A 24,609-nucleotide genomic window follows, 5' to 3' on the forward strand; every position below is an offset into this window, starting at 1 on the left:
GCTTACTGAGCCTTCAGAGAGCCCCTGAAGATACAGATCAGCCATCATCTAATTGAATGGCAGAACAGGCTCGAGGGGCTGAATGGCCTACTCATGTTCCTATGAATCAACCCAGTAACCCAAAACATTTGTGATTAAATTGTTAGAATTTCCTATCCTCTTGGAGGGGGAGTAAAACAGTGCCTCTTTGGGGTTGAGGTGACTATAAGATGATAAGCCTGGTATTTGAAGTTTGGAACCAAGTCAACCCTCTGTGACAGAACTAGTAACCGGTAACTGATACCTGAGGCGGGCTGGTCCAGAATGTTGTTGATTTACCAGCCAGCCCGGCTCACTAATGAAACTTGGATGGGTAGATCTGTCACTGCCGGTGGGGATCCTCCCTACTCTGTAATTCAATGCCCCGGTGGGTAAAGTGGCCCTGGCTGATCAAACAGATAGAAACTTACTCCACTCCACAGACTTGAGCACAAAATCCAGGCTGACGCTCCCAGTGCAGTATTGAGAGAGTGCTGTACCGTCGGAGGTGCTGTCTTTCGGATGATACGTTAAACTGAAGCCCCTCTGTCTGCTCTCACAGGTGGATGTAAAAGATCTCGTGACACTATTTGAAGACGAGCAGGAGAGTTCTCCCCGGTATCCTGGCCAATATTTATCCCTCAACCAACACCTTAAAAACAGATTATCTGGTCATTATCACATTGCTGTTTGTGGGATCTTGCTGTGCACAAATTAGCTGCCGCATTTCCTACATTGCAACAGTGACCACACTTCAAAAGTACTTCATTGGCTGTAAAGCGCCTGATCCTGAGATCGTGAAAGGCGTTATATACAGCAAGTTTGTTCATTCTTACCAGTGCTGCGAGCTGTGAGGTTTTAGCTGGTTAAACTTCAGTAGTACTCATGTAACATTGGGGAATGCCTAAGCCTTCGCTCTATTCACTTGCACCTAAGCTCTTTGACCTTGAAAAGTGAGCTGTGTCCCAATGGGACTCCAAATTGGGCGAACACAATTCTTACACATATGGATATCCCAGTAACGTGGGTCAGAGACCCTTAATTACAGGATGGGGTTTCAATGTGTGTCAGCTGACTGACCAGAAAAGAGGATTATTTTCAAATTGATTTTTGGTCTAGTTATTTTTATCATTTTACACAATGGGTTGACTTTTTTTATAGGATTTATTTTTCAAGAAGTTTATGATTAATCCAAGAATAAAGTCTCAGAAGTGGTACCCCATTGTAAAAGGAGTGAAGTTTGCAATGGTAAAAGAACAAGGTCAAAGGCAGGGAGTCAGGAGTAAGAAACTTCACTGGAGACATCAGGGTGGGCCGAGGGTATAAATGGACAATGAGTTTTGATTCTGAAGTGAGAAGGAATTGAGAGAAGTGAGGAGAAGGTGGGTGGTGTTTCAAAAATATACCCCATGAATGGTGTTGAAATAGCCAAGGATGAAATTGTCCAGCCAATGCAGAACAGCATTCAACAAAGCCAATAGAACATCGAATTACACAGTCAAATACAAGTCAGAGGAAGTCGTGATCAAACTGTACAGGGCTCTGGTCAGACCGCACCTTGAACACTGCGTCCACTTCTAGTCGCTCAAGGGAGACATTCAAATGTTGGAGGCAGTGCAGAGGAAAGATTGGAGAAACTCGGAGTCTCCAGCTCGATACAAGACGTCCAAGAGGTGATCATCTAGAAGTATGCAAGATAGTTAACGACATGTAAAAACTAAATGCAGGAAACAATTGGAATCGCAGGTTCTAACTAGTAAAGGAAAATGTAGGATTTATACCAAACTTCTTCTTGACACAAAAAGAGATGTAATCGACTCCCAGATAGATAAATGGAGGTGAAAATTCAGGAGTCCTTTAAGAACCAACTGGGTGCTGCAATGGGGGAGGGGACTTTCTGGGTAGATGAATTAAGATGGGCTGAAGGGCCGTACTCATCTGTAATTATTTTGTGACCTGGTACAGAGAGGAGAGGCTTGTTTCCTAGAAATCTTTATGCCCTTATATAGGAAGCAATCACTGTGGGAACATGGCAATATTCAAACAGTTAACAATTTGTGAAAGTTTAACAGTCTCGGCCTTCAATGCTCAGTCTAACGTGTCTGTGCCTTTCGAACTCCAGGTACAGGAATGAACCAAGCGGAGCTGTTGTGGGGCGTTCTCTCCATTCTTCCACTTGGAATCCTTGTAATGCTCTGTACGAGATGTAGACTATCTCGGAGTCGCAGTAAGTAACCGTTTTTTGATGTTCGATTCAAGGCTTGTGATGGTCTTTGCACGAGTGAGAGAATCTGTAAAGCACAGGCAGTGGTTCATTTCATTTTCTGAGTGAGCCCCTTCTCTTTATTTTGTTCCATGTGGTTGTTCTCCCCATAGGCACCAGTCGCTGGGACAGAGCCCAGTCAGGGCACCAGTCGCTGGGACACAGCCCAGTCAGGGCACCAGTCGCTGGGACAGAGCCCAGTCAGGGCACCAGTCGCTGGGACACAGCCCAGTCAGGGCACCAGTCACTGGGACAGAGCCCAGTCAGGGCACCAGTCGCTGGGACACAGCCCAGTCAGGGCACCAGTCGCTGGGACAGCCCAGTCAGGGCACCAGTCTCTGGGACAGAGCCCAGTCAGGGCACCAGTCTCTGGGACACAGCCCAGTCAGGGCACCAGTCGCTGGGACACAGCCCAGTCAGGGCACCAGTCGCTGGGACAGAGCCCAGTCAGGGCACCAGTCGCTGGGACACAGCCCAGTCAGGGCACCAGTCGCTGGGACACAGCCCAGTCAGGGCACCAGTCGCTGGGACAGCCCAGTCAGGGCACCAGTCTCTGGGACAGAGCCCAGTCAGGGCACCAGTCGCTGGGACACAGCCCAGTCAGGGCACCAGTTGCTGGGACAGAGCCCAGTCAGGGCACCAGTCGCTGGGACACAGCCCAGTCAGGGCACCAGTCGCTGGGACAGAGCCCAGTCAGGGCACCAGTCGCTGGGACAGAGCCCAGTCAGGGCACCAGTCGCTGGGACAGAGCCCAGTCAGGGCACCAGTCGCTGGGACACAGCCCAGTCAGGGCACCAGTCGCTGGGACAGAGCCCAGTCAGGGCACCAGTCGCTGGGACACAGCCCAGTCAGGGCACCAGTCGCTGGGACACAGCCCAGTCAGGGCACCAGTCGCTGGGACAGAGCCCAGTCAGGGCACCAGTCTCTGGGACAGAGCCCAGTCAGGGCACCAGTCTCTGGGACAGAGCCCAGTCAGGGCACCAGTCGCTGGGACAGAGCCCAGTCAGGGCACCAGTCGCTGGGACACAGCCCAGTCAGGGCACCAGTCGCTGGGACACAGCCCAGTCAGGGCACCAGTCGCTGGGACAGCCCAGTCAGTGCACCAGTCGCTGGGACAGCCCAGTCAGTGCACCAGTCGCTGGGACGAGCTCAGTCAGGGCACCAGTCGCTGGGACACAGCCCAGTCAGGGCACCAGTCGCTGGGACGAGCCCAGTCAGACAGCAAACTCCCAGTCCCTCTTTGTATTTATGGGGAGCTCATTAGAGCAGATGATAAACCATGGGGTCCATTTTCCCTTCATCCGTCTGGTCTTTGCTAGATACACTATCCCACTAAACCTACATCCTACCACTTGTGACAGTGCTTTGCTCTTATGATACATTCCTGGTGCTCAGTATTATAAAGTATAATTAGAGAAATGTACTGCAGTGAAGAACATTGATAGTCTTGGTAGAATGAAAACAATTTGGCATCTCATTCTGTTTTATTTTTATTTTCCTGCTGAAAAAGCACTCCATTCTATTCAGCTCTAACATTCTGAGTGCTAAACATCCTTTGCAATTTTTTTAAAGCTCGTGTAATATCATAAAATAATCAGTAAAATTAATTTCTAACAGAATATAAAGTAGAATCAGAGAAACCTGTGAAGATTCAAATTGTGTCACAACTTAGAACAGTTCCCGAGTGCATCTTAGAATTTTCTGTTCAGAAGTATTTCATGTCCTTTGAATACATGTTAGAAAAGCCATAAGTTTTAATATCTGGTAAATGATACATCGGTGGGAAAGTGCTGCTGCGGTCTTCAAATCCCCTGGTTTATAGGTCAAGATCATAAATGTCATCGAAATTGAGAAGATGGGGCGTCTAAAAATAATGCAAAGTGCAAAGTGAAAGAAAACAGACACGGGTTCGATTGTGACTAGTTAGTTTTTTTTTAATGAAATCTACTTCATGGGGTTCAGTCGACAACCAAATACAACAGTGCAATCAAACACGTTCTGAGAACCAAACTATTACAGTAAGTTTCTGCAAGCATTGAGTTTGTCTTCACTGTCAGGAGGCGGGTGATGTTTGAAGTGTCGCTGTGCTCCTGTGAGGCTGGGTACCTCAGGCTCTGCAGCTGAAAGTTGACATGAAACTTGAATACGGTGGGCGGGGAGGGGGGGATCTGAGGGGTGTCAGAAACCTGCAGTGTATTAACCCCTGGAGGACTGCAGGGTTAATTATTGCATAATTTCCAAAATTAGTGCAAGATGTGAACGTGTCGATTTATCCCTTCAGTACTTGCCATTGATGGGAGATACCTCCCATGTACTTTGCGGCTTATCTGTTGTGCAGTACTGAAGAAACATCTTCCATTTATATAGCGCCTTTCATGACCTTAGGACGACCCAAAATGCTTTGCAGCCAATTAAGTACTTTTGAAGTGCAATCACCGTTGTAGGAAACGCGGCCGCCAATTTGTGCACAGCAAGATCCCACAAACAGCAATGAGCTAAATGACCAGATGATCTGTTTTTTCTTTGGTGTTGGTTGAGGGATAAATATTGGCCAGGGCGCCTGGGAGAACTCCCCAGCCCCTCTTCGAATAGTGCTGTGGGATCTTTTATGTCCACCTGAGAGGGCAGATGAGGCCTCGGTTTAGCATCTGATAGACGGCACCTCCGACAGTGCAGCACTCCCTCGGTACTGTACTGGAGGGTCAGCCTAGATTATGTGCTCAAGTATCTGGAGTGGGACTTGAACCCTACTCTGACTCAGACTACTACCACTGAGCCAAGGCTGACACTTGAGCCCTACGTCGTTTAAAAAAAAAACCTGCATGTAGAAAATAGTATAGAAAATGTACCTGTCTCTGCCTCTTGAAATTTTGTGTTGGGAAACCTGCCCGCAATATAACTGGGAATGATTCCCCAGCACTAAGACTTTCAGTATGGGAGTGAACATTTAGAGCTAGTCTGTAATGTGAAGGGGATGGGGACTGCCCACGTTAGCTGACCACAAGTGCCAGTTTAGCTCAGTGGTAGCATCCTCCCCTGTGAGTCGGAAGGCTGTTGGCTCCAGCCCCAATCCAGGAGCTCAGTATATAATCAATGCCTACATTTCAATGATGTGGAGATGCCGGTGATGGACTGGGGTGGACAAATGTAAGGAATCTTACAACACCAGGTTATAGTCCAACAATTTTATTTTAAAATCACAAGCTTTCAGAGATTATCCCCTTCGTCAGGTGAATGAGTGAAAGGTTCTCAAATCGCATATCTTATATTAGGCTGGGACACCATCACACCAATCAAAAGGTGTCGTTGGTGTTCAAACAGGCCAGTCACGGAGAACAGTACGTCCCAGTACACTGAATATACATTGTGTCAATTACACAGACAGAGAGAAAGAGACCCAAATGGCAGAGAGAGAGAGAGAGTATTAAAAACAGATAACTTTATTTTCCTTTTTGCTGGTGGAGTTAGCGCCTTTCACATCCTCGGGACGTCTCAAAATGCTTCACAGCCAATTAAGTACTTTTGAAGTGTAGTCAGCAGCAATGAGATAAATGATCAGATTATCTGTTTTACTGTAATATTAATATTTGTTTAAGAATCATAATGTATCTGCTGGAAACTTAAAAAACTAGTCAACCCAAGGAGAAGGGAATTTCCTGAACCTGCTTCTGTTTTTAATACTCTCTCTCTCTCTCTCTCTCTCTCTGCCATTTGGGTTTCTTTCTCTCTGTCTGTGTAATTGACACAATGTATATTCAGTGTACTGGGACGTACTGTTCTCCGTGACTGGCCTGTTTGAACACCAACGGCACCTTTTGATTGGTGTGATGGTGTCCCAGCCTAATATAAGATATGCGATTTGAGAACCTTTCACTCATTCACCTGACGAAGGGGATAATCTCCGAAAGCTTGTGATTTTAAAATAAAATTGTTGGACTATAACCTGGTGTTGTAAGATTCCTTGCATACATTTCCATGGTCAGTACTGAGGGAGAACTATGTTGTTGGAGGTGTTGTCTTTTGGATGGAATGTTAACCCAATGTCTACCTGTTCTAGTGGATGCAAGAGAGTGATTAGCACTATTGGAAGAAGAGCAGAGGGATTCCTTCCAGTGCCCTGGCCATTATTTAACCCTCAACCAACGTCACTAAAACAGATTATCCGGTCATTTATCACATTGCTGTTTGTGGGATCTTGCTGTCTGCAAAATGGCTGCTGCGTTTCTTACATTACAACAGTGACTACACCCCAGAAGTACCTCATTGGTTGTAAAGCACTTTGGGATGTCCTGAGGTTGTGAAAAGCACTATATAAATGCAATTTCGTTCTTTCTTCTTCATGCATTTTTAAAATTCATTCTTGGGATGTGGGCGTCGCTGGCAAGGCCAGTATTTATTGCCCATCCCTAATTGCCCTTGAGAAGGTGGTGGTGAGCCTTCTTCTTGAACCGCTGCAGTCCGTGTGGTGAAGGTTCTCCCACAGTGCTGTTGGGTAGGGAGTTCCAGGATTTTGACCCAGCGACGATGAAGAAATGGCCGATTTATGTCCAAGTCGGCATGGTGTGTGGCAGTGAGGGGATCTTGGAGGTGATGGTGTTCCCACGTACCTGCTGCCCCTGTCCATCTAGGTGGTAGAGGTCGTGGGTGTGGCAGATTTCAACCAGCCGTATCTGGTGTTGTGCTTCACAGGAAGTGCTGCAGACTTCCTTTCTGGACTTTCCACCCTCAATTGCTTTGATTGTACGATATTTATCCGTGAGCATTTTTCAGTCAAGTTTATATTTAATTTCAGTCTTGGTATCCATCTTAAGTAAATGGAGAGCAATTGACTATGATCAGCAAGAGAGGAATGGTTTTCAGGATAAAGGATAGAATGGTTGTTTATGGTTGAAATCAGGAATTTGGAAGGAATCTGATTGAAGCATTTCAGAAACCCTCAACTGATTAATTGTAGAATGATTGCAGGGACAGTATGTGTTTATTATCTCTCAAATTGTGCCCTCAGTCTCCCAGCAGGTTCAGGAAATTCCCTTCTCTCTGGGTTGACTAGTTTTTTAAGTTTCCAGCAGATACATTATGATTCTTAAACAAATATTAATATTACAGTAAAACAGATAATCTGATCATTTATCTTACTGCTGCTGACTACACTTCAAAAGTACTTAATTGGCTGTGAAGCATTTTGGGACATCCTGAGGATGTGAAAGGCGCCATATAAATGCAAGCTCTTTAATTTGTTCTTATTTTAACTTTAATTTGATGTTTTTCCCACTTATTCTACGGTACCAGGAATGAAGGACTTCAGTTATGTGGAGAGACTAGAGAAGCTGGGATACGGGCAGCAGAGTTTTGGACGAGCTGAAGTTTATGAAGGGTGGAAGGTGGTGGAAGCAGATTCAATAGTAACAATAGAACCAGATTAAAATGCATTAAACGGGATCATTTCCCGCATTTTCCACAGAGCTCGTCAAATGCTACTGCTCAGAGCCAGCACCCACAGAGCCGCGAGGGGGCTCTGAAATCGGGGGGGGCTCGAGAGTGAGGGGAGGAGAGGAAGACTTGGGAATGGGATGGGGGCGGGGCCCAGCATTTCCCCCAGAGCTGGGAGCAGCAGCAGCAATGTGGTGATTGGGAACGGCACTGAGAGAGGAGCAGCCAGTAAAGGGGCGAGTGAAACCTGGAGACTTCACTGTGGGTAAATAGTGAAAGATTATTTCCATTGGTGGATGAATGGGGAGAAAGGGAATGGAGACCAAAGATTCTCACTGGAAGAAACAGGAGGAATGGAGGAGGAAGGTTCTTGAACTGAGAGCTAATAGACCATGGGATCCTTCACCACGTGTGGCTATTGAGGGAGGGACTAAAACCTAATGTCAAAGGAAATGGGATAAATATTTGATCATATGATCAGATGTCACGTGATCAGGCATCACATGATCAGATTTCATGTGATCAGGATGTCACGTGATCAAACCTCCAGAAATGCCAAGGCGAACAGGCAAGAGTCGACACAATCTGTGTTGTGTAAAAATTCACCAAAGGAAGGGTTGCTGCCAGATGAATAAACTTGTAGGCAGTCCCCAGAATAAGATCAAACTCAGACAAATAAACTTGTAGGCAGTGCATGTTAAAGGTTAATGGAGGCCCATAAAGAACAATTTTGAATACAGCCAGCTGTTCTGCTCCATGAAAAGAATGCACAGTCCTCTTAATTGTCACACAGTCCTGAACATTATATGGGTGTTGTTTGCACATTTACAGACTTAGTCCTTCCGTCTACCAACATCCTACGCTTTAAAACCGCTGGTGGGAGGCCATCTTGGAGCACATATCTCGAGGATGAAATTCCAGTCGTTTATCTCATTGCTGTTTGTGGAACCTTGCTGTGCGCAAATTGTCTGCCATGTTTCCTAATGTCCCTTTCTGTAATGGGACAGGGGAGACAACACTTCAAAAGTAATTCATTGGCTGTGAAGCATTTGGGGGACATCTTGAGGATGTAAAAGACCTTATATAAATGCAAGTTCTTTCCTTTGTTCTTATTTTAATTTTGATGTTTCCCCCACTTAGTCTAAGAGTCAGTTGGGTACAAAACAGAGGGCTGAATGGCCTCTTTAATGTGCTAAAATTTCCACGATTCTGTGAAGACGGGATTTCCCATTTTGTCCTTGAACTGACTTTTCCCCCCCACAAAAACAAAAGAATATTTTGGAGGAATGTAGAGAGATGATCCCTCCCTGTAATGGGACAGGGGGAGACGATTCCGCTCTGTAATGGGACAGTGGGAAATGATCCGACAATGTAATGGGACAGGGGGAGACGATCCCGCTCTGTAATGGGACAGGGGGAGACGATCCCGCTCTGTAATGGGACAGGGGGAGACGATCCCGCTCTGTAATGGGACAGTGGGAAATGATCCCACAATGTAATGGGACAGGGGGAGACGATCCCGCTCTGTAATGGGACAGGGGGAGACGATCCCGCTCTGTAATGGGACAGGGGGAGACAATTCCACTCTGTAATGGGACAGGGGGAAATAATCCCACTCTGTAATGGGACAGGGGAAGAAGATCCCGCTCTGTAATGGGACAGGGGGAGACGATCTCGCTCTGTGATGGGACAGGGGGAGACGATCCCGCTCTGTAATGGGACAGGGGGAGACGATCCCGCTCTGTAATGGGACAGGGGGAGACGATCCCGCTCTGTAATGGGACAGGGGGAGTCGATCCCGCTCTGTAATGGGACAGGGGGAGACGATCCCGCTCTGTAATGGGACAGGGGGAGACGATCCCGCTCTGTAATGGGACAGGGGGAGACGATCCCGCTCTGTAATGGGACAGGGGGAGACGATCCCGCTCTGTAATGGGACAGGGGGAGACGATCCCGCTCTGTAATGGGACAGGGGGAGACGATCCCGCTCTGTAATGGGACAGGGGGAGACGATCCCGCTCTGTAATGGGACAGGGGGAGACGATCCCGCTCTGTAATGGGACAGGGGGAAACGATCCCGCTCTGTAATGGGACAAGGGGAGACGATCCCGCTCTGTAATAGGACAAGGGGAGACGATCCCGCTCTGTAATGGGACATGGGGAGACGATCCCGCTCTGTAATGGGACAGGGGGAGACGATCCCGCTCTGTAATGGGACGGGGGGAGACGATCCCGCTCTGTAATGGGACAGAGGGAGACGATCCCGCTCTGTAATGGGACAGGGGGAGACGATCCCGCTCTGTAATGGGACAGGGGGAGACGATCCCGCTCCGTAATGGGACAGGGGGAGACGATCCCGCTCCGTAATGGGACAGGGGGAGACGATCCCGCTCCGTAATGGGACAGGGGGAGACGATCCCGCTCCGTAATGGGACAGGGGGAGACGATCCCGCTCCGTAATGGGACAGGGGGAGACGATCCCGCTCCGTAATGGGACAGGGGGAGACGATCCCGCTCTGTAATGGGACAGGGGGAGACGATCCCGCTCTGTAATGGGCCATGTTGAACAGTAGAAAAAAAATTGTTGAGAGACAGAGAGATGTTTTAGCATTTCTCAGTTTCTGATAAAGGAAAGAGCCATTGCTGCTTCCTCTAAACACGTACTCCCTCCCCCCCGCTCCCCCCCCCCCACACAGGGGTAATATGCACCTTTCAAGTATTGGAAGGACTGCAGATCGCCTGTGCAGACCGGGAAGTACAGTAGTGCAATCAGGAGCCAATATCGGGTTTCCGGATGGCACAGGCGATCTGTGATTATCCCAGATAGATTGGGAGGTGTGAAGTGTCGGAATGGCCTGGTGCTCCCACAGACCGTGTGGGATCTTATTCCATAAAGGGGTCCCTCGAGGAGACAGCACTTTGTTTTTTTTAATATAACACTATCTTTTAATGTCATTTTCTTTCTGTGAAACTTCCTCACCTAGCCACTCCTGATGGAAATGGATACGGGATCTACTAGCCCCCCCCAGGTCTGTCTATTCTCTCTAGTTGGCCAGCAGCAAGCACTGAAGACCAGCAAAGCTGTCACTCCTTGCCTACTGCTCACTCTCTTCCTCCTCACTCGGATCAGGAACTGAACTTACCATATCCCTTACTTCAATGAGCAACTTCTGCTGGCACCGTTGAACCTCCCTCAAAACTTAAATAAAAACACACCATTCCAAAGTTCCCTGGTTACTCCAGTAAGTTTGCCCAGTGATGAGTTGAGGCATCGGGAATGTTTCAGGTTCAGTCTATGCTGATTTGACACATCTCAGCTGGGGCAATGATACGGGCACTGCAATTGGTTTAGTGTCCCTGGTAAATTGACCATATTCTTGCTCCTTGGGTCAGGATCTTTCTCAGCTGTGTTGTTGTATCTTTGCCCTCTTCCCTTGGAGGATAGTATGAAGTAGTGGAAGGATTTGCAGGCTGATTAATGGTCTGACAGGCCTCTGTAACCATTGTTATACCAGCTGATAGGGTGGTTAGTCCTGTATGGTCTTATGGGCTCCTACAGCCCATATGATGATGGGAGGGGGCACCCACACCCACTGGGCATAAATGTCCCACTGGATGTCAATCCAGAATTCAGAACCAGAGCTCCAGCCACTTGCTGGGACTGTCTGGAGTGGGGTTTGAACCCTGAGCCTTCTAACTCTGAGGCGGGAATGCTATCACTGAGCCAAAGGCTCACTCTGCTCTGTTCTGATGCCTCCCCCACCATTGTCAAATACCAGAAAAAAACAAGAGAAAAGAATTTATCAACAACTTGCATTTATAGTAGAATGTCCCAAGGCACTTCACAGGGGCGTAAATCAGACAAAAATTGACACCGAGCCAAAGAAGGAGATATTAGGACAGCTGACCAAATGCTTGGTCAATGAGGTAGGTTTTAAGCAGCGTCTTAAAGAAGGAGAGAGAGGTGGTAGAGAGGCGGTGAGATTTAGGGAGGGAATTCCAGAGCTTAGGGCCTAGGCAGCTGAAAGCATTGCTGCCAATGGAGGGGCAAAAGGAGTGGGGGGGATGCATGAGAAGCCAGAATTGGAGGAACGCAAAGATCTCGGAGGGTTGTAAGTCCAGAGGAGGTTACAGAGACAGGGAGGGACAAGGCCATGGAGGGATTTGAACACAAGGATGAGAATTGTAAAATCGAGGTATTGCACGGGGGTGATGGGTGAACAGGACTTGGTGTGAGTTAGGATAGGGGCAGCAGAGTTTTGAATGCGCTGAAGTTTACCGAGGGTGGAAGATGGGAGGCCGGCCAGGAGAGCATTGGAACAGTCGAGTCTGAAAGGTTAAAAAAAGCATGAATCAGGGTCTCAGCCGCAGATGAGCTGAGACGGGGCGGAGACGGGCGATATTACGAAGGTGTAATATGACAGAATGAATGTCTAGTAAAAGTTTGTGTTGCAGCTTGCAAGGCATCACCTGCATCTTGAGCTCTGTCTAGAAGCAGCTGTGACCACACTGAAGCACCCAGTTGTTCCAGGAACTGACCTGTACTGAGCACTCCCTGACATGGCTGCAGGACCCTTTTAAGAAGCGCTGGCTTCATCTTCCAATGCCAAGACATTAGGGTGAAGAGTTTCCAGCATGGGATCAGTAACTGATGTAGATTAACCCATTGTAGTGTGATAGAGTGGAGGAGCTGAGGCCTGTGTAGGTGTTCCCATAGACTCAGAGGGAGTTTTTCTGTCAGATATGCAAAACAGCACAGAAGTGGTGGAAGATTCAGACAGAAAACAATATTGTACACAAAATAGGGGCGCACAAAGTAAATTTTGAAAGCATTTCCAGAAAGAAGCTAAAATGAAATAAAATTACGAGAGGGGAGTGGAAGATTCCAGGGTCAAAGAAAACGGGGGGGGGGGGGGAGAAAAACTAAAGCAATATGTAGGTAATGAAGTCAATAGACAAAAGGGAGAAGGAAAAGAGGTGCAGGAGCTCTCAGTGGAGGGAGAGCCACAGGTTTGGCGAGAGAGGAAGAGATAGTCCATCACATTGCTGTAACACTCCCAAAGTTCTTCCAATGTGTTTGGGAGCCATTATCCTGGTAGTTGCATTCAGCACATTACAGGGGAAGATTCCAGGGTCAAAGCACGGTTAACAGATTAAACTGACCACTAAACAGCATTAACCACCACAACTGGAGCAAGCCCTTCTTCACTTCCTGTGTAGCTTAAACCTCAGGTATTTCACCATCGGCAAGTGTTGAGAAACACTGACATTTTCTACTTCCATTTCCTCCGCTGGTCCCTTCACCCCCCACCCCCCCACCGACATTTTCCCTTTACATCTCCCAAAGACAAAAGCCTATATTTTCCGACAGTATTTACTGTCGGTGGTGCTTGCTGCTGCCATTGAATTAACAGCGACCGGACCATCTAGGCTACAGAGATTTGGCATGTGGTGCCACGAGCACTGGGAGCTCTGCAGTGCTTTAGCCAAGTCATGTGGGAACCTAGACAACGAGTGTCGCCATTGTGGGTACCATTGGAACCCATCTCCCAGGGTCCACACCTACACACTTTTTCGGTCGGGGGCTACTTGATCGTGATCTGGAGTGAGAACAATAGTTGATGTTCCCCATTCCCTTCCTACCCAACGGGCGCTGAGGCCAATTGTAGGACCTAGAATCATAGAAAGGTTAGAGCACGGAAGGAGGCCATTCGGCCCATCGAGTCCGTGCTGGCTCTATGCAAGAGCAATCCAGCTAGTCCCATTCCCCTGTCCTATCCCCATAGCCCTGCAAATTTTTTCCTTTCAAGTACTTATCCAGTTCCCTTTTGAAAGCCACGATTGAACCTGCCACCACCACCCCCTCGGGCAGTGCATTCCAGATCCTAACCACTCGCTGCGCAAAAAAGCTTTTCCTCATGTCGCCTTTGGTTCTTTTGCCAATCACCTTAAATCTATGTCCTCTGGTTCTTGACCCTTCCACCAATGGGAACAGTTTCTCTCTATCTATTCCTTCTAGACCCTTCATGATTATAACTACCTCTATCAAATCTCCTCTCAACCTTCTCTGTTCCAAGGAGAAAAACCCCAGCTTCTCCAGTCCATCTAGAGTAACTAAAGTCCCTCATCCCTGGAATCATTCTAGTAAATCTTTTCTGCACCCTCTCTAAGGCCTTCACATCTTCCTAAAGTGCGGTGCCCAGAACTGGACACAATACTCCAATTGTGGTCCAACCAGTGTTTTATAAAGGTTCATCATGACTTCCTTGCTTTTGTACTCTATGCCTCTATTTATAAAGCCCAGGAGCCCGTATACTTTTTTAACTGATTTCTCAACCTGCCCTGCCACTTTCACCGATTTGTGCACATAGACCCCCAGATCTCTCTGTTCCTGTACCCCTTTTAGAGTTGTGCCCTCTAGTTTATATTGCCTCTCCTCGTTCTTCCTACTGAAATGTATCACTTCACATTTTTCTGCGTTAAATTTCATCTGCCGCGTGTCTGCCCATGCCACCAGCCTGTCTATATCCTCTTGAAGTCTATCACTATCCTCCTCACTGTTTACTACTCTTCCAAGTTTTGTGTCATCTGCAAATTTTGAAATTGTGGCCTATACACCCAAGTCCAAGTCATTAATATATATCAAGAAAAACAGTGGTCCCAACACCGAACCCTGGGGAACACCACTGTACACCTCCCTCCAATCTGAAAAACAACCGTTCACCACTCCTCTCTGCTTCCTGTTACTTAGCCAATTCTGTTTCCATGTTGCTACTGTCCCCTTTATTCCATGGGTTACAATCTTGATGATAAGCCTACCGTGCGGCACTTTATCAAACGCCTTTTGAAAATCCATGTACACCACATCAACTGCATTGCCCTCATCTACCCTCTCTGTTACCTCATCAAAAAACTCTATCAGGTTAGTTAAACACGATTTGCCTTTAACAAATCTGTGCTGGCTTTCCCTAATCAATCCACACTCGTTCAAGTGACTGTTAATTCTGTCCTGGATTATCGTTTCTAAACGTTTCCCCACCACCGAGGTTAAACTGACCGGCCTATAGTTGCTGGGTTTATCCTTACACCCTTTTTTGAACAGCCTGTCTATATCCTCTTGAAGCCTATCACTATCCCCCTCACTGTTTACTACTCTTCCAAGTTTTGTGTCATCTGCAAATTTGGAAATTGTGCCCTGTACACCCAAGTCCAAGTCATTAATATATATCAAGAAAAGCAGTGGTCCCAGTACCGACCCCTGGGGAACACCACTGTACACCTCCCTCCAATCTGAAAAACAACCGTTCACCACTCCTCTCTGCTTCCTGTTACTTAGCCAATTCTGTATCCATGCTGCTACTGCCCCTTTATTCCATGGGCCGCAATCTTGATGACAAGCCTATTGTGTGGCACTTTATTAAACGCCTTTTGAAAGTCCATATACACCACATCAACCGCATTGCTCTCATCGACCCTCTCTGTTACCTCATCAAAAAACTCTATCAAGTTAAACACGATTTAACTTTAACAAATCCATGCTGGCTTTCCCTAATCAATCCACACTTGTCCAAGTTAATTCTGTCCTGGATTATCGTTTCTCAATGTTTCCCCACCACCGAGGTTAAACTGACTGGCCTGTAGTTGCTGGGTTTATTCTTACACCCTTTATTGAACAAGGGTGTAATGTTTGCAATTCTCCAGTCCTCCTGGCACCACTGCCTGTATCTAAGGATGTTTGGAAGATTATGGCCAGTACCGCTGCAATTTCCACCCTTACTTCCCTCAGCAACCTAGGATGCATCCCATCCGGACCGGGTGACTTATCTACTTTAAGTACAGCTAGCCTTTCTAGAACCTCCTCTTTATCAATTATTAGCCCATCCAGTATCTCAACTACATCTTCCTTTACTGAGACTCTGGCAGTATCTTCTTCCTTGGTAAAGACAGATGCAAAGGACTCATTTAGTACCTCAGCCATGCTCTCTGCCTCCATGAGTAGATCTCCTTTTTGGTCCCTGATCAGGGCCATCCCTCCTCTTACTACCCGTTTACTGTTTAAATGCCTATAGAAGACTTTTGGATTCCCTTTTATGTTTGCTGCCAGTCTATTCTCATACTCTCTCTTTGCCCCTCTTATTTCCTTTTTCATTTCATAGAATCATAGAAGTTTACAACATGGAAACAGGCCCTTCGGCCCAACATGTCCATGTCGCCCAGTTTATACCACTAAGCTAGTCCCAATTGCCTGCACTTGGCCCATATCCCTCTATACCCATCTTACCCATGTAACTGTCCAAATGCTTTTTAAAAGACAAAATTGTACCCGCCTCTACTACTGCCTCTGGCAGCTCGTTCCAGACACTCACCACCCTTTGAGTGAAAAAATTGCCCCTCTGGACCCTTTTGTATCTCTCCCCTCTCACCTTAAATCTATGCCCCCTCATTATAGACTCCCCTACCTTTGGGAAAAGATTTTGACTATCTACCTTATCTATGCCCCACATTATTTTATAGACTTCTATAAGATCACCCCTCAACCTCCTACTCTCCAGGGAAAAAAGTCCCAGTCTATCTAACCCCTCCCTATAAGTCAAACCATCAAGTCCTGGCAGCATCCTAGTAAATCTTTTCTGCACTCTTTCTAGTTTAATAATATCCTTTCTATAATAGGGTGACCAGAACTGTACACAGTATTCCAAGTGTGGCCTTACTAATGTCTTGTACAACTTCAACAAGACATCCCAACTCCTGTATTCAATGTTCTGACCAATGAAACCAAGCATGCTGAATGCCTTCTTCACCACCCTATCCACCTGTGACTCCACTTTCAAGGAGCTATGAACCTGTACTCCTAGATCTCTTTGTTCTATAACTCTCCCCAACGCCCTACCATTAACGGAGTAGGTCCTGGCCCGATTCGATCTCCCAAAATGCATCACCTCACATTTATCTAAATTAAACTCCATCTGCCATTCATCGGCCCACTGGCCCAATTTATCAAGATCCCGTTGCAATCCTAGATAACCTTCTTCACTGTCCATGATGCCACCAATCTTGGTGTCATCTGCAAACTTACTAACCATGCCTCCTAAATTCTCATCCAAATCATTAATATAAATAACAAATAACAGCGGACCCAGCACCGATCCCTGAGGCACACTGCTGGTCACAGGCCTCCAATTTGAAAAACAACCCTCTACACCCACCCTCTGTCTTCTGTCGTCAAGCCAATGTTGTATCCAATTGGCTACCTCACCTTGGATCCCGTGAGATTTAACCTTATGTAACAACCTACCATGCGGTACCTTGTCAAAGGCTTTGCTAAAGTCCATGTAGACCACGTCTACTGCACAGCCCTCATCTATCTTCTTGGTTACCCCTTCAAAAAACTCAATCAAATTCGTGAGACATGATTTTCCTCTCACAAAACCATGCTGACTGTTCCTAATCAGTCCCTGCCTCTCCAAATGCCCGTAGATCCTGTCTCTCAGAATACCCTCTAACAACTTACCCACTACAGATGTCAGGCTCACTGGTCTGTAGTTCCCAGGCTTTTCCCTGCCGCCCTTCTTAAACAAAGGCACAACATTTGCTACCCTCCAATCTTCAGGCACCTCACCTGTAGCGGTGGATGATTCAAATATCTCTGCTAGGGGACCCGCAATTTCCTCCCTAACCTCCCATAACGTCCTGGGATACATTTCATCAGGTCCCGGAGATTTATCTACCTTGATGCGCGTTAAGACTTCCAGCACCTCCCTCTCTGTAATATGTACACTCCTCAAGACATCACTATTTATTTCCCCAAGTTCCCTAACATCCATGCCTTTCTCAACCGTAAATACCGATGTGAAATATTCATTTAGGATCTCACCCATCTCTTGTGGTTCCGCACATAGATGACCTTGTTGATCCTTCAGAGGCCCTACTTTCTCCCTAGTTACTCTTTTGCCCTTTATGTATTTGTAGAAGCTCTTTGGATTCACCTTTGCCTTATCTGCCAAAGCAATCTCATGTCCCCTTTTTGCCCTCCTGATTTCTCTCTTAACTCTACTCCGGCAATCTCTATACTCTTCAAGGGATCCACTTGATCCCAGCTGCCTATGCATGTCATATGCCTCCTTCTTCTTTCTGACTAGTGCCTCAATCTCCCGAGTCATCCAAGGTTCCCTACTTCTACCAGCCTTGCCCTTCACTTTATAAGGAATGTGCTTACCCTGAACCCTGGTTAACACATTTTTGAAGGACTCCCACTTACCAGACGTCCCTTTGCCTGCCAACAGACTCTCCCAATCAACTTCTGAAAGTTCCTGTCTAATACCATCAAAATTGGCCTTTCCCCAATTTAGAATTTTAACTTTTGGGCCAGACCTATCCTTCTCCATAGCTATCTTAAAACTAATGGAATTATGATCACTGGTCCCAAAGTGATCCCTCACTAACACTTCTGTCACCTGCCCTTCCTTATTTCCCAAGAGGAGGTCAAGTTTTGCCCCCTCTCTAGTCGGGCCATCCACATACTGAATGAGAAATTCCTCCTGAATACACTCAACAAATTTCTCTCCATCCAAGCCCCTAATGCTATGGCTGTCCCAGTCAATGTTGGGAAAGTTAAAGTCCCCTACTATTACCACCCTATTTTTCTTGCAGCTGTCTGTAATCTCCTTACATATTTGCTCCTCAATTTCCCGTTGACTATTTGGGGGTCTGTAGTACAATCCTATCAACGTGATCTCTCCCTTCTTATTTTTCAGTTCTACCCATATCGACTCCGTGGGCGAACCCTCGGATATATCCTCTCTCACTACTGCCGTGATGTTCTCCCTAATCAAGAACGCAACTCCCCCTCCTCTCTTACCTCCTGCTCTATCTTTCCTATAGCATCTGTACCCTGGAATATTTAGCTGCCAGTCCTGCCCCTCCCTTAGCCATGTTTCAGTAATAGCAATAACATCCCAGTCCCATGTACCCATCCATGCCCTGAGTTCATCTGCCTTGCCCATCAGACTTCTTGCATTGAAATAAATGCAGTTTAATCTAGACTTCCCTTGGTCTTTGCCGTGCTTTCTCAGACCATTTGTCCGGTCATGTTTTGCACACTCTCCCTTACTGCCTTTTGTTTCTGTCACCACTTTATTTCCCACTGACTTCCTGCATCGATTCCCATCCCCCTGCCACTTTAGTTTAAACCCTCCCCAACAGCACGAGCAAACACTCCCCCTAGGACATTGGTTCCAGTCCTGCCCAGATGCAGACCGTCCAATTTGTACTGGTCCCACCTCCCCCAGAACCGGTTCCAATGTCCCAGGAATTTGAATCCCTCCCTCTTGCACCATCTCTCAAGCCACGTATTCATCCTAGCTATCCTGTCATTCCTACTCTGACTAGCCCGTGGCACTGGTAGCAATCCTGAGATTACTACCTTTGAGGTCCTACTTTTTAGTTTAACTCCTAACTCCCTAAATTCAGCTTGTAGGACCTCATCCCGTTTTTTGCCTATATCGTTGGTACCTATATGCACCACGACAACTGGCTGTTCACCCTCCCCCTCCAGAATGTTCTGCAACCGCTCCGAGACATCCCTGACCCTTGCACCAAGGAGGCAACATACCATCCTGGAGTCTCGGTTGCGTCCGCAGAAACGCCTGTCTATTCCCCTTACAATCGAGTCCCCTATCACTATAGCTCTGCCACTCTTTTTCCTGCCCTCCTGTGCAGCAGAGCCAGCCACGGTTCCATGAACCTGGCCGCTGCCACCTTCCCCTGGTGAGCCATCTCCCACAACAGTATCCAAAACGGTATACCTGTTTGAGAGGGGGATGGCCACAGGGGACCCCTGCACTACCTGCCTGCACCTCTTACTCTTCCTGGTGGTCACCCATTCACTTCCTGCCTGTACTGCCTTTACCTGCGGTGTGACCAACTCGCTAAACGTGCTATCCACGAGTTTCTCTGCATCGCGGATGCTCCACAGTGAGTCCACCCGCAGCTCCAGCTCCGAGATATGATCGGTCAGTAGCTGCAGGTGGACACACTTCCTGCACACATGGTCGGCAGGGACACTGGTAGTGTCCATTACTTCCCACATCTTGCAGGAGGGGCATATCACGGGTGCGAGGTCTGCTGCCATGATTTGCCTTAGCTTAGTTACCCCTTTTAAATTACGTTGAAATTTGAAAATGTTAACTATACCAGGGACCTAGGTTCACTAAAAAAAAACTACCTGCTATAAAAGCTGCTTAGTTTCCCAGCTCTTAGTTTAAACCAATGCCCTAATTTAGAGAAGAAAAATAAAACAGTAATACTCACCAACCAATCACTTACCTGCTGTCCTGTGACGTCACTCCTTGGTTTTCTGTTGTTGTTTTTGATCCGTTCAGGTCCGTCGCCTCTCTGGTCTCGGGCCTCGGGTCGCCGCTCTTTTATCCCCGCTCTCGGTCTCTCTCCTCTGCTCCCGATCAGGTCCGCCGCCGCTCTGGTCTCGGGCCTCGGGCCGCCGCTCTTTTATCCCCGCTCTCGGTCTCTCTCCTCTGCTCCCGCTCAGGTCCGTCGCCTCTCTGGTCTCGGGCCTCGGGTCGCCGCTCTTTTATCCCCGCTCTCGGTCTCTCTCCTCTGCTCCCGATCAGGTCCGCCGCCGCTCTGGTCTCGGGCCTCGGGCCGCCGCTCTTTTATCCCCGCTCTCGGTCTCTCTCCTCTGCTCCCGATCAGGTCCGCCGCCGCTCTGGTCTCGGGCCTCGGTCCGCCGCTCTTTTATCCCCGCTCTCGGTCTCTCTCCTCTGCTCCCGATCAGGTCCGCCGCCGCTCTGGTCTCGGGCCTCGGTCCGCCGCTCTTTTATCCCCGCTCTCGGTCTCTCTCTCCTCTGCTCCCGTTCAGGTCCGCCGCCGCTCTGGTCTCGGGCCTGGGGCCGCCGCTCTTTTATCCCCGCTCTCGGTCTCTCTCCTCTGCTCCCGATCAGGTCCGCCGCCACTCTGAACTTTCTATATTCAGCCTGGTTCTCACTTGTGTTATCCACCTGACATTTGTCATATGCCCCTTTTTTCTGCTTCATCTTACTCTCTATCTCTTTTGTCATCCAGGGACCTCTGGCTTTAGTTGCCCTACCTTTCTGCCTCATGCGAATGTACCTAGACTGTACCCAAACCATCTCCTCCTTAAAGGCCGCCCATTGTTCAATTACAGCTTTGCCTGCCAATCTTTGATTCTATTTGACCTCTATCAGAACCACACCTCAGACCAGCAACCTGAGCATAGATCGAACCTGGTCTGCATGGATCAGTCCCATATGGTTCTAGCGACTCTTCCGGTTAATAAGAATGTCAGTTTTGTAATAATATAGTCAAAGGCAGCAGTCTTGTGCCTACAAGCCAGGGATGAATTCTTGGACACACAGTCAAACACTTGCCATTTATTGAAGATTACTCTGAGATCACAAAGGAAGCTTTGCCACAGAAGATAGAAACATTACAGCTCACCCCTCCAGATATCTCCCTTCTTCATCTCCAACCTCACAATACAATGTTCTTGCTTTTAAGCTTAGCTAAAAGGCCATTCCATCACCTCCTCTATTACTTTCACTGTTGGTTTTAGATTCGGTATTATTAGCTCAACAAACCAAGACTCAAAAAGCCTCCACTGCACCATCGCAGGACATAAATTGCCTTATCTATTTACTGTACAGAAAAGAATAAACATATAGACGTATCCATAAGAAGATGAGAATTATCCAAGGCTATTTTATATCAGTTACAGCCTCACCCATCTTGCCTGCCTACATTTGCAGTCTTTTAATTTGAAGATTTAACTGCAGAATATAAAATGGAACTTAACATAATCGATTCTTTTGTGTAAAATGGATTTCTTAATTATTTCTCAATTTTAATCTCCAACAAGACCAACTGTGAAAAAAGTTCTTCTATTAAAGGGGTGCAGCCTTTATTAAAGACACTTGGATCGAGTGACACAATCGACATCGTAATGTGTTGTTTCATCACAAGCAAGTAATTAAGTCGCAATATCAGCTGGATGGAAATAAGACACAGCTGTATGGCTTTTCTTCCTTCTCCTGATCACAAAGACAGTTCCTCTTTAAAGAGAAGAGAGAGAACGGCCCTGGTCTCTTTAAAGGGAAGCATTATAAATGGGAGAACAGCCCTTCCTATGAGAGTCAACGTTCGAATTAATGAAGGGCCTCCCCTGAAACGGTGACAAGCCTTTTTCTTTCAGGGGCTATCTGTGTTCAGTTGTTAATTGACTGCCAACAATTGTGTTTTTATTTTTTGTTAAGCACCTGTCTGTCTAATCAGCACATGCACTGAACGTGACTGAGTTGTTTTGGCGAATCTCACTCAATATCATGCCCCAATCTCACTGGTTTTCTTCAGTTACTCACACTGTCGCGCAGCCTTGTGTTAGAACTGTTTTTATCGGTGGGTAAAATTTAGCTATTTTATTTGGGGATGAAAGGTCACCCAATACATTACTTTTTGCAATGTTTTTAGTCATTGGCCGTGGAACAATCTGTGTCGGGGAGGACACAGAACAGAAGCTGGAATCTGAGCTGGGGCTTGATCGATCTCACTGATCAATCTCGTGAGATTCATTTCTGGAACTCTGTGAAATCTGAGCCAGAAAAATACAAACATTAAACCATTAATTACTATGGGGGCTGAGTATTCTTCCAGGCCCTGTTATTCGGCCTTGGCTGAGTACCTATAACCATATTTGGGACAGTTCTGCAGATCTGTAGCACTGCTCATTCATAGTGATAGGTTTTGAGAAAATGCTTGCATTTATACAGTACCTTATCACGTCCTGGTGATGCTTCGAAGTGCTTTGCCACCAATGGATTACATTTGAAGTGCAGTCACTACTTATAGGCAATTTGTGCACAGCAGGATCCCATAAACGGCAAATTAATGAATATGTTTTAGTGTAGTTGGTCAAGGGATAAATATTGTCCAGGACACCAGGAGAACTCCCTGCTCTTCTTCAAATAGTGCCATGGGATCTATTACATCCATCTCGCACTACCCCCACCTTATCCTTAGTCTTCCAGCTGTGTTACTCACTACTTATGATTTGACATAAGTACATTTCTTGTTTATTTTTTTTATTTTTTTCTTGTCAGTGTGCTCCCCTCCCCACCTTGAAGTTGTTGACTCCATACTGTGGTGCAGTTCCATGGGTCTCGGTCGTCCTCGGATACCTCACCTACATCAGCATTACTCACGTTTGAGCCTTGTCAGTCAAGGTCAGCAGCTGTTACACCACAAGGTGCATCACATCCAAGTCTAATCCTGTCTTCAGACAATGCCCACACCCACACAGTTCCAGCAAGGAATGGGGGATAGTGATGAGTCCCTGGGAACCCTTCACTGTTGCCTCTTCTTAACCTGGGCACTGAGCCCAATTATAGCACTTACAGCCTCCCCGGAATGATAAGTATGTTAAACACTCAAATGGTAGACCGCACTGTGGACAATGTTTGATGCTGGTTCCTCATATTTCCATGTCCCTGTTCCTCTGGTCACTTCCCACAGCTGATTATGATGGACTGTTCACTCAGCTTGTTTGGGGCCAGTCTGCGTGTGTGCATGTGTTACATCAGTTTATACTGTGTCCGTCCCTTTAGAATCAGCGGGGGAGAAATTGGGCCCTATTATGACCCTTTTTCAAGCACAGAATGGGGGCACAAGTGACCAATTTCCCTGTGTGGTCTATTGGGTTGGTCGGTATTCCGGTGTTGCTGGTGTCTAATGAGGGGCCTAATGCCCAATTCAGGACATACGCTGGGCATGATCCACTCAGATTTTTGGGTTCTTCAGCAGCCTAACCAGCGGTCCTTAAAGGGACTGCTAGAGGCTGTCACCAAAAAGGTAAGTATTTTCTCTTAAACTTTCCTTTATGTGGAGACGGAGGAATAGGTGTGCTCCTTCTGGATCCACAACACTATTGCTAGCCCCCCTCCCACTCTCCTACCAGCCCCTGACCTTGTCCCAGGACTTATCTGAGGGCCACTGGTTCTCCTCAAACCAGCTCTGGATGCCCAGTTGACATACAGAAATATGCTAAAAGGCCCATGGCCCAATCTCGATTGAGCCTCAGACCTTCGGCCTCTGGCTTCTGGCATGTGCATCCCATACGCTGACCGTTCTGTGCCCAAAAACTGGCCAAAACAAATTTCTAGCCCAGTTGTGTTAAGTCAGTCTGTGTAGTGTCAATCTGTGTTGCGCCATTTAGTATATATTAGGTAATTTGTGTGGGGACAGTATGTGTGTGTGTGTGTGTAGTACATGTGTGTGTGTGTTGGGTGGGTGTGTGTGTGTGTGTGTGTATGTGCGGGGTCAGTGTGTCTTATTTCAGATTGTAGAGGATCAGTGCTTGTAAGTTTGGTTGGTCAATTTCTATTGGCTTAGTCTGTGCAGGGTGAGCCCTCACTCCCCATGTCTGGATAACATTTATCCAGATAGCAGGGTCATTTCATAACATTCCCAGGGATTGAACAGAGATCTCTTACTGGTTTTGGTTTACAGGTTTTATCATGTGATCTGTCATGATCTTCCTTGACTTCAGTAGTTGGCAGAATAATGCTACACTAGACTGTGATTTAGGTATTAATTGCAAAAGCTATTAATAAAAGAATGAGTGAATAGTAGCACCATCACAATATAGATTCTACAGAAGTTATTAAACTTAACTACCTCCTCTAGTAAGCAGAAAATAGTCAATAGCCATAACTGCTGTGCTAAAATGAAGCAAGGCTAAAAGTAATTCATTTGCTGTAAAGCGCTTTGGGTCATGAACTGCCATTTTTACATGGCAGTTCTTTTTCTCTCACTATCGATGGAAGCTATCTCTTCCTCTGAAGGCTTCAACAGGATTCCCCAATTTGAACCAG

At 46.9% G+C, this 24,609-nt stretch overlaps 1 protein-coding gene across 5 annotated transcripts in view; it reads left to right on the forward strand.

Moving 5' to 3' along the window:
- LOC137344798 (linker for activation of T-cells family member 2-like) overlaps positions 1–24,609 on the forward strand; it is a 139,465-nt gene that overhangs the window by 53,320 nt on the left and 61,536 nt on the right. For all 5 annotated transcript variants that reach the window (XM_068007956.1, XM_068007955.1, XM_068007959.1 and 2 more), the window contains exon 2: positions 2,141–2,245. In XM_068007956.1, coding sequence (XP_067864057.1) covers positions 2,149–2,245 — 97 coding nt within the window. In that variant the 5' untranslated portion in view covers positions 2,141–2,148. The remainder of the gene's footprint in view (positions 1–2,140; positions 2,246–24,609) is intronic.

Source organism: Heptranchias perlo, chromosome 28 (genome assembly GCF_035084215.1).
Source record: "Heptranchias perlo isolate sHepPer1 chromosome 28, sHepPer1.hap1, whole genome shotgun sequence".
In the NCBI taxonomy this organism is placed as follows: domain Eukaryota; kingdom Metazoa; phylum Chordata; class Chondrichthyes; order Hexanchiformes; family Hexanchidae; genus Heptranchias; species Heptranchias perlo.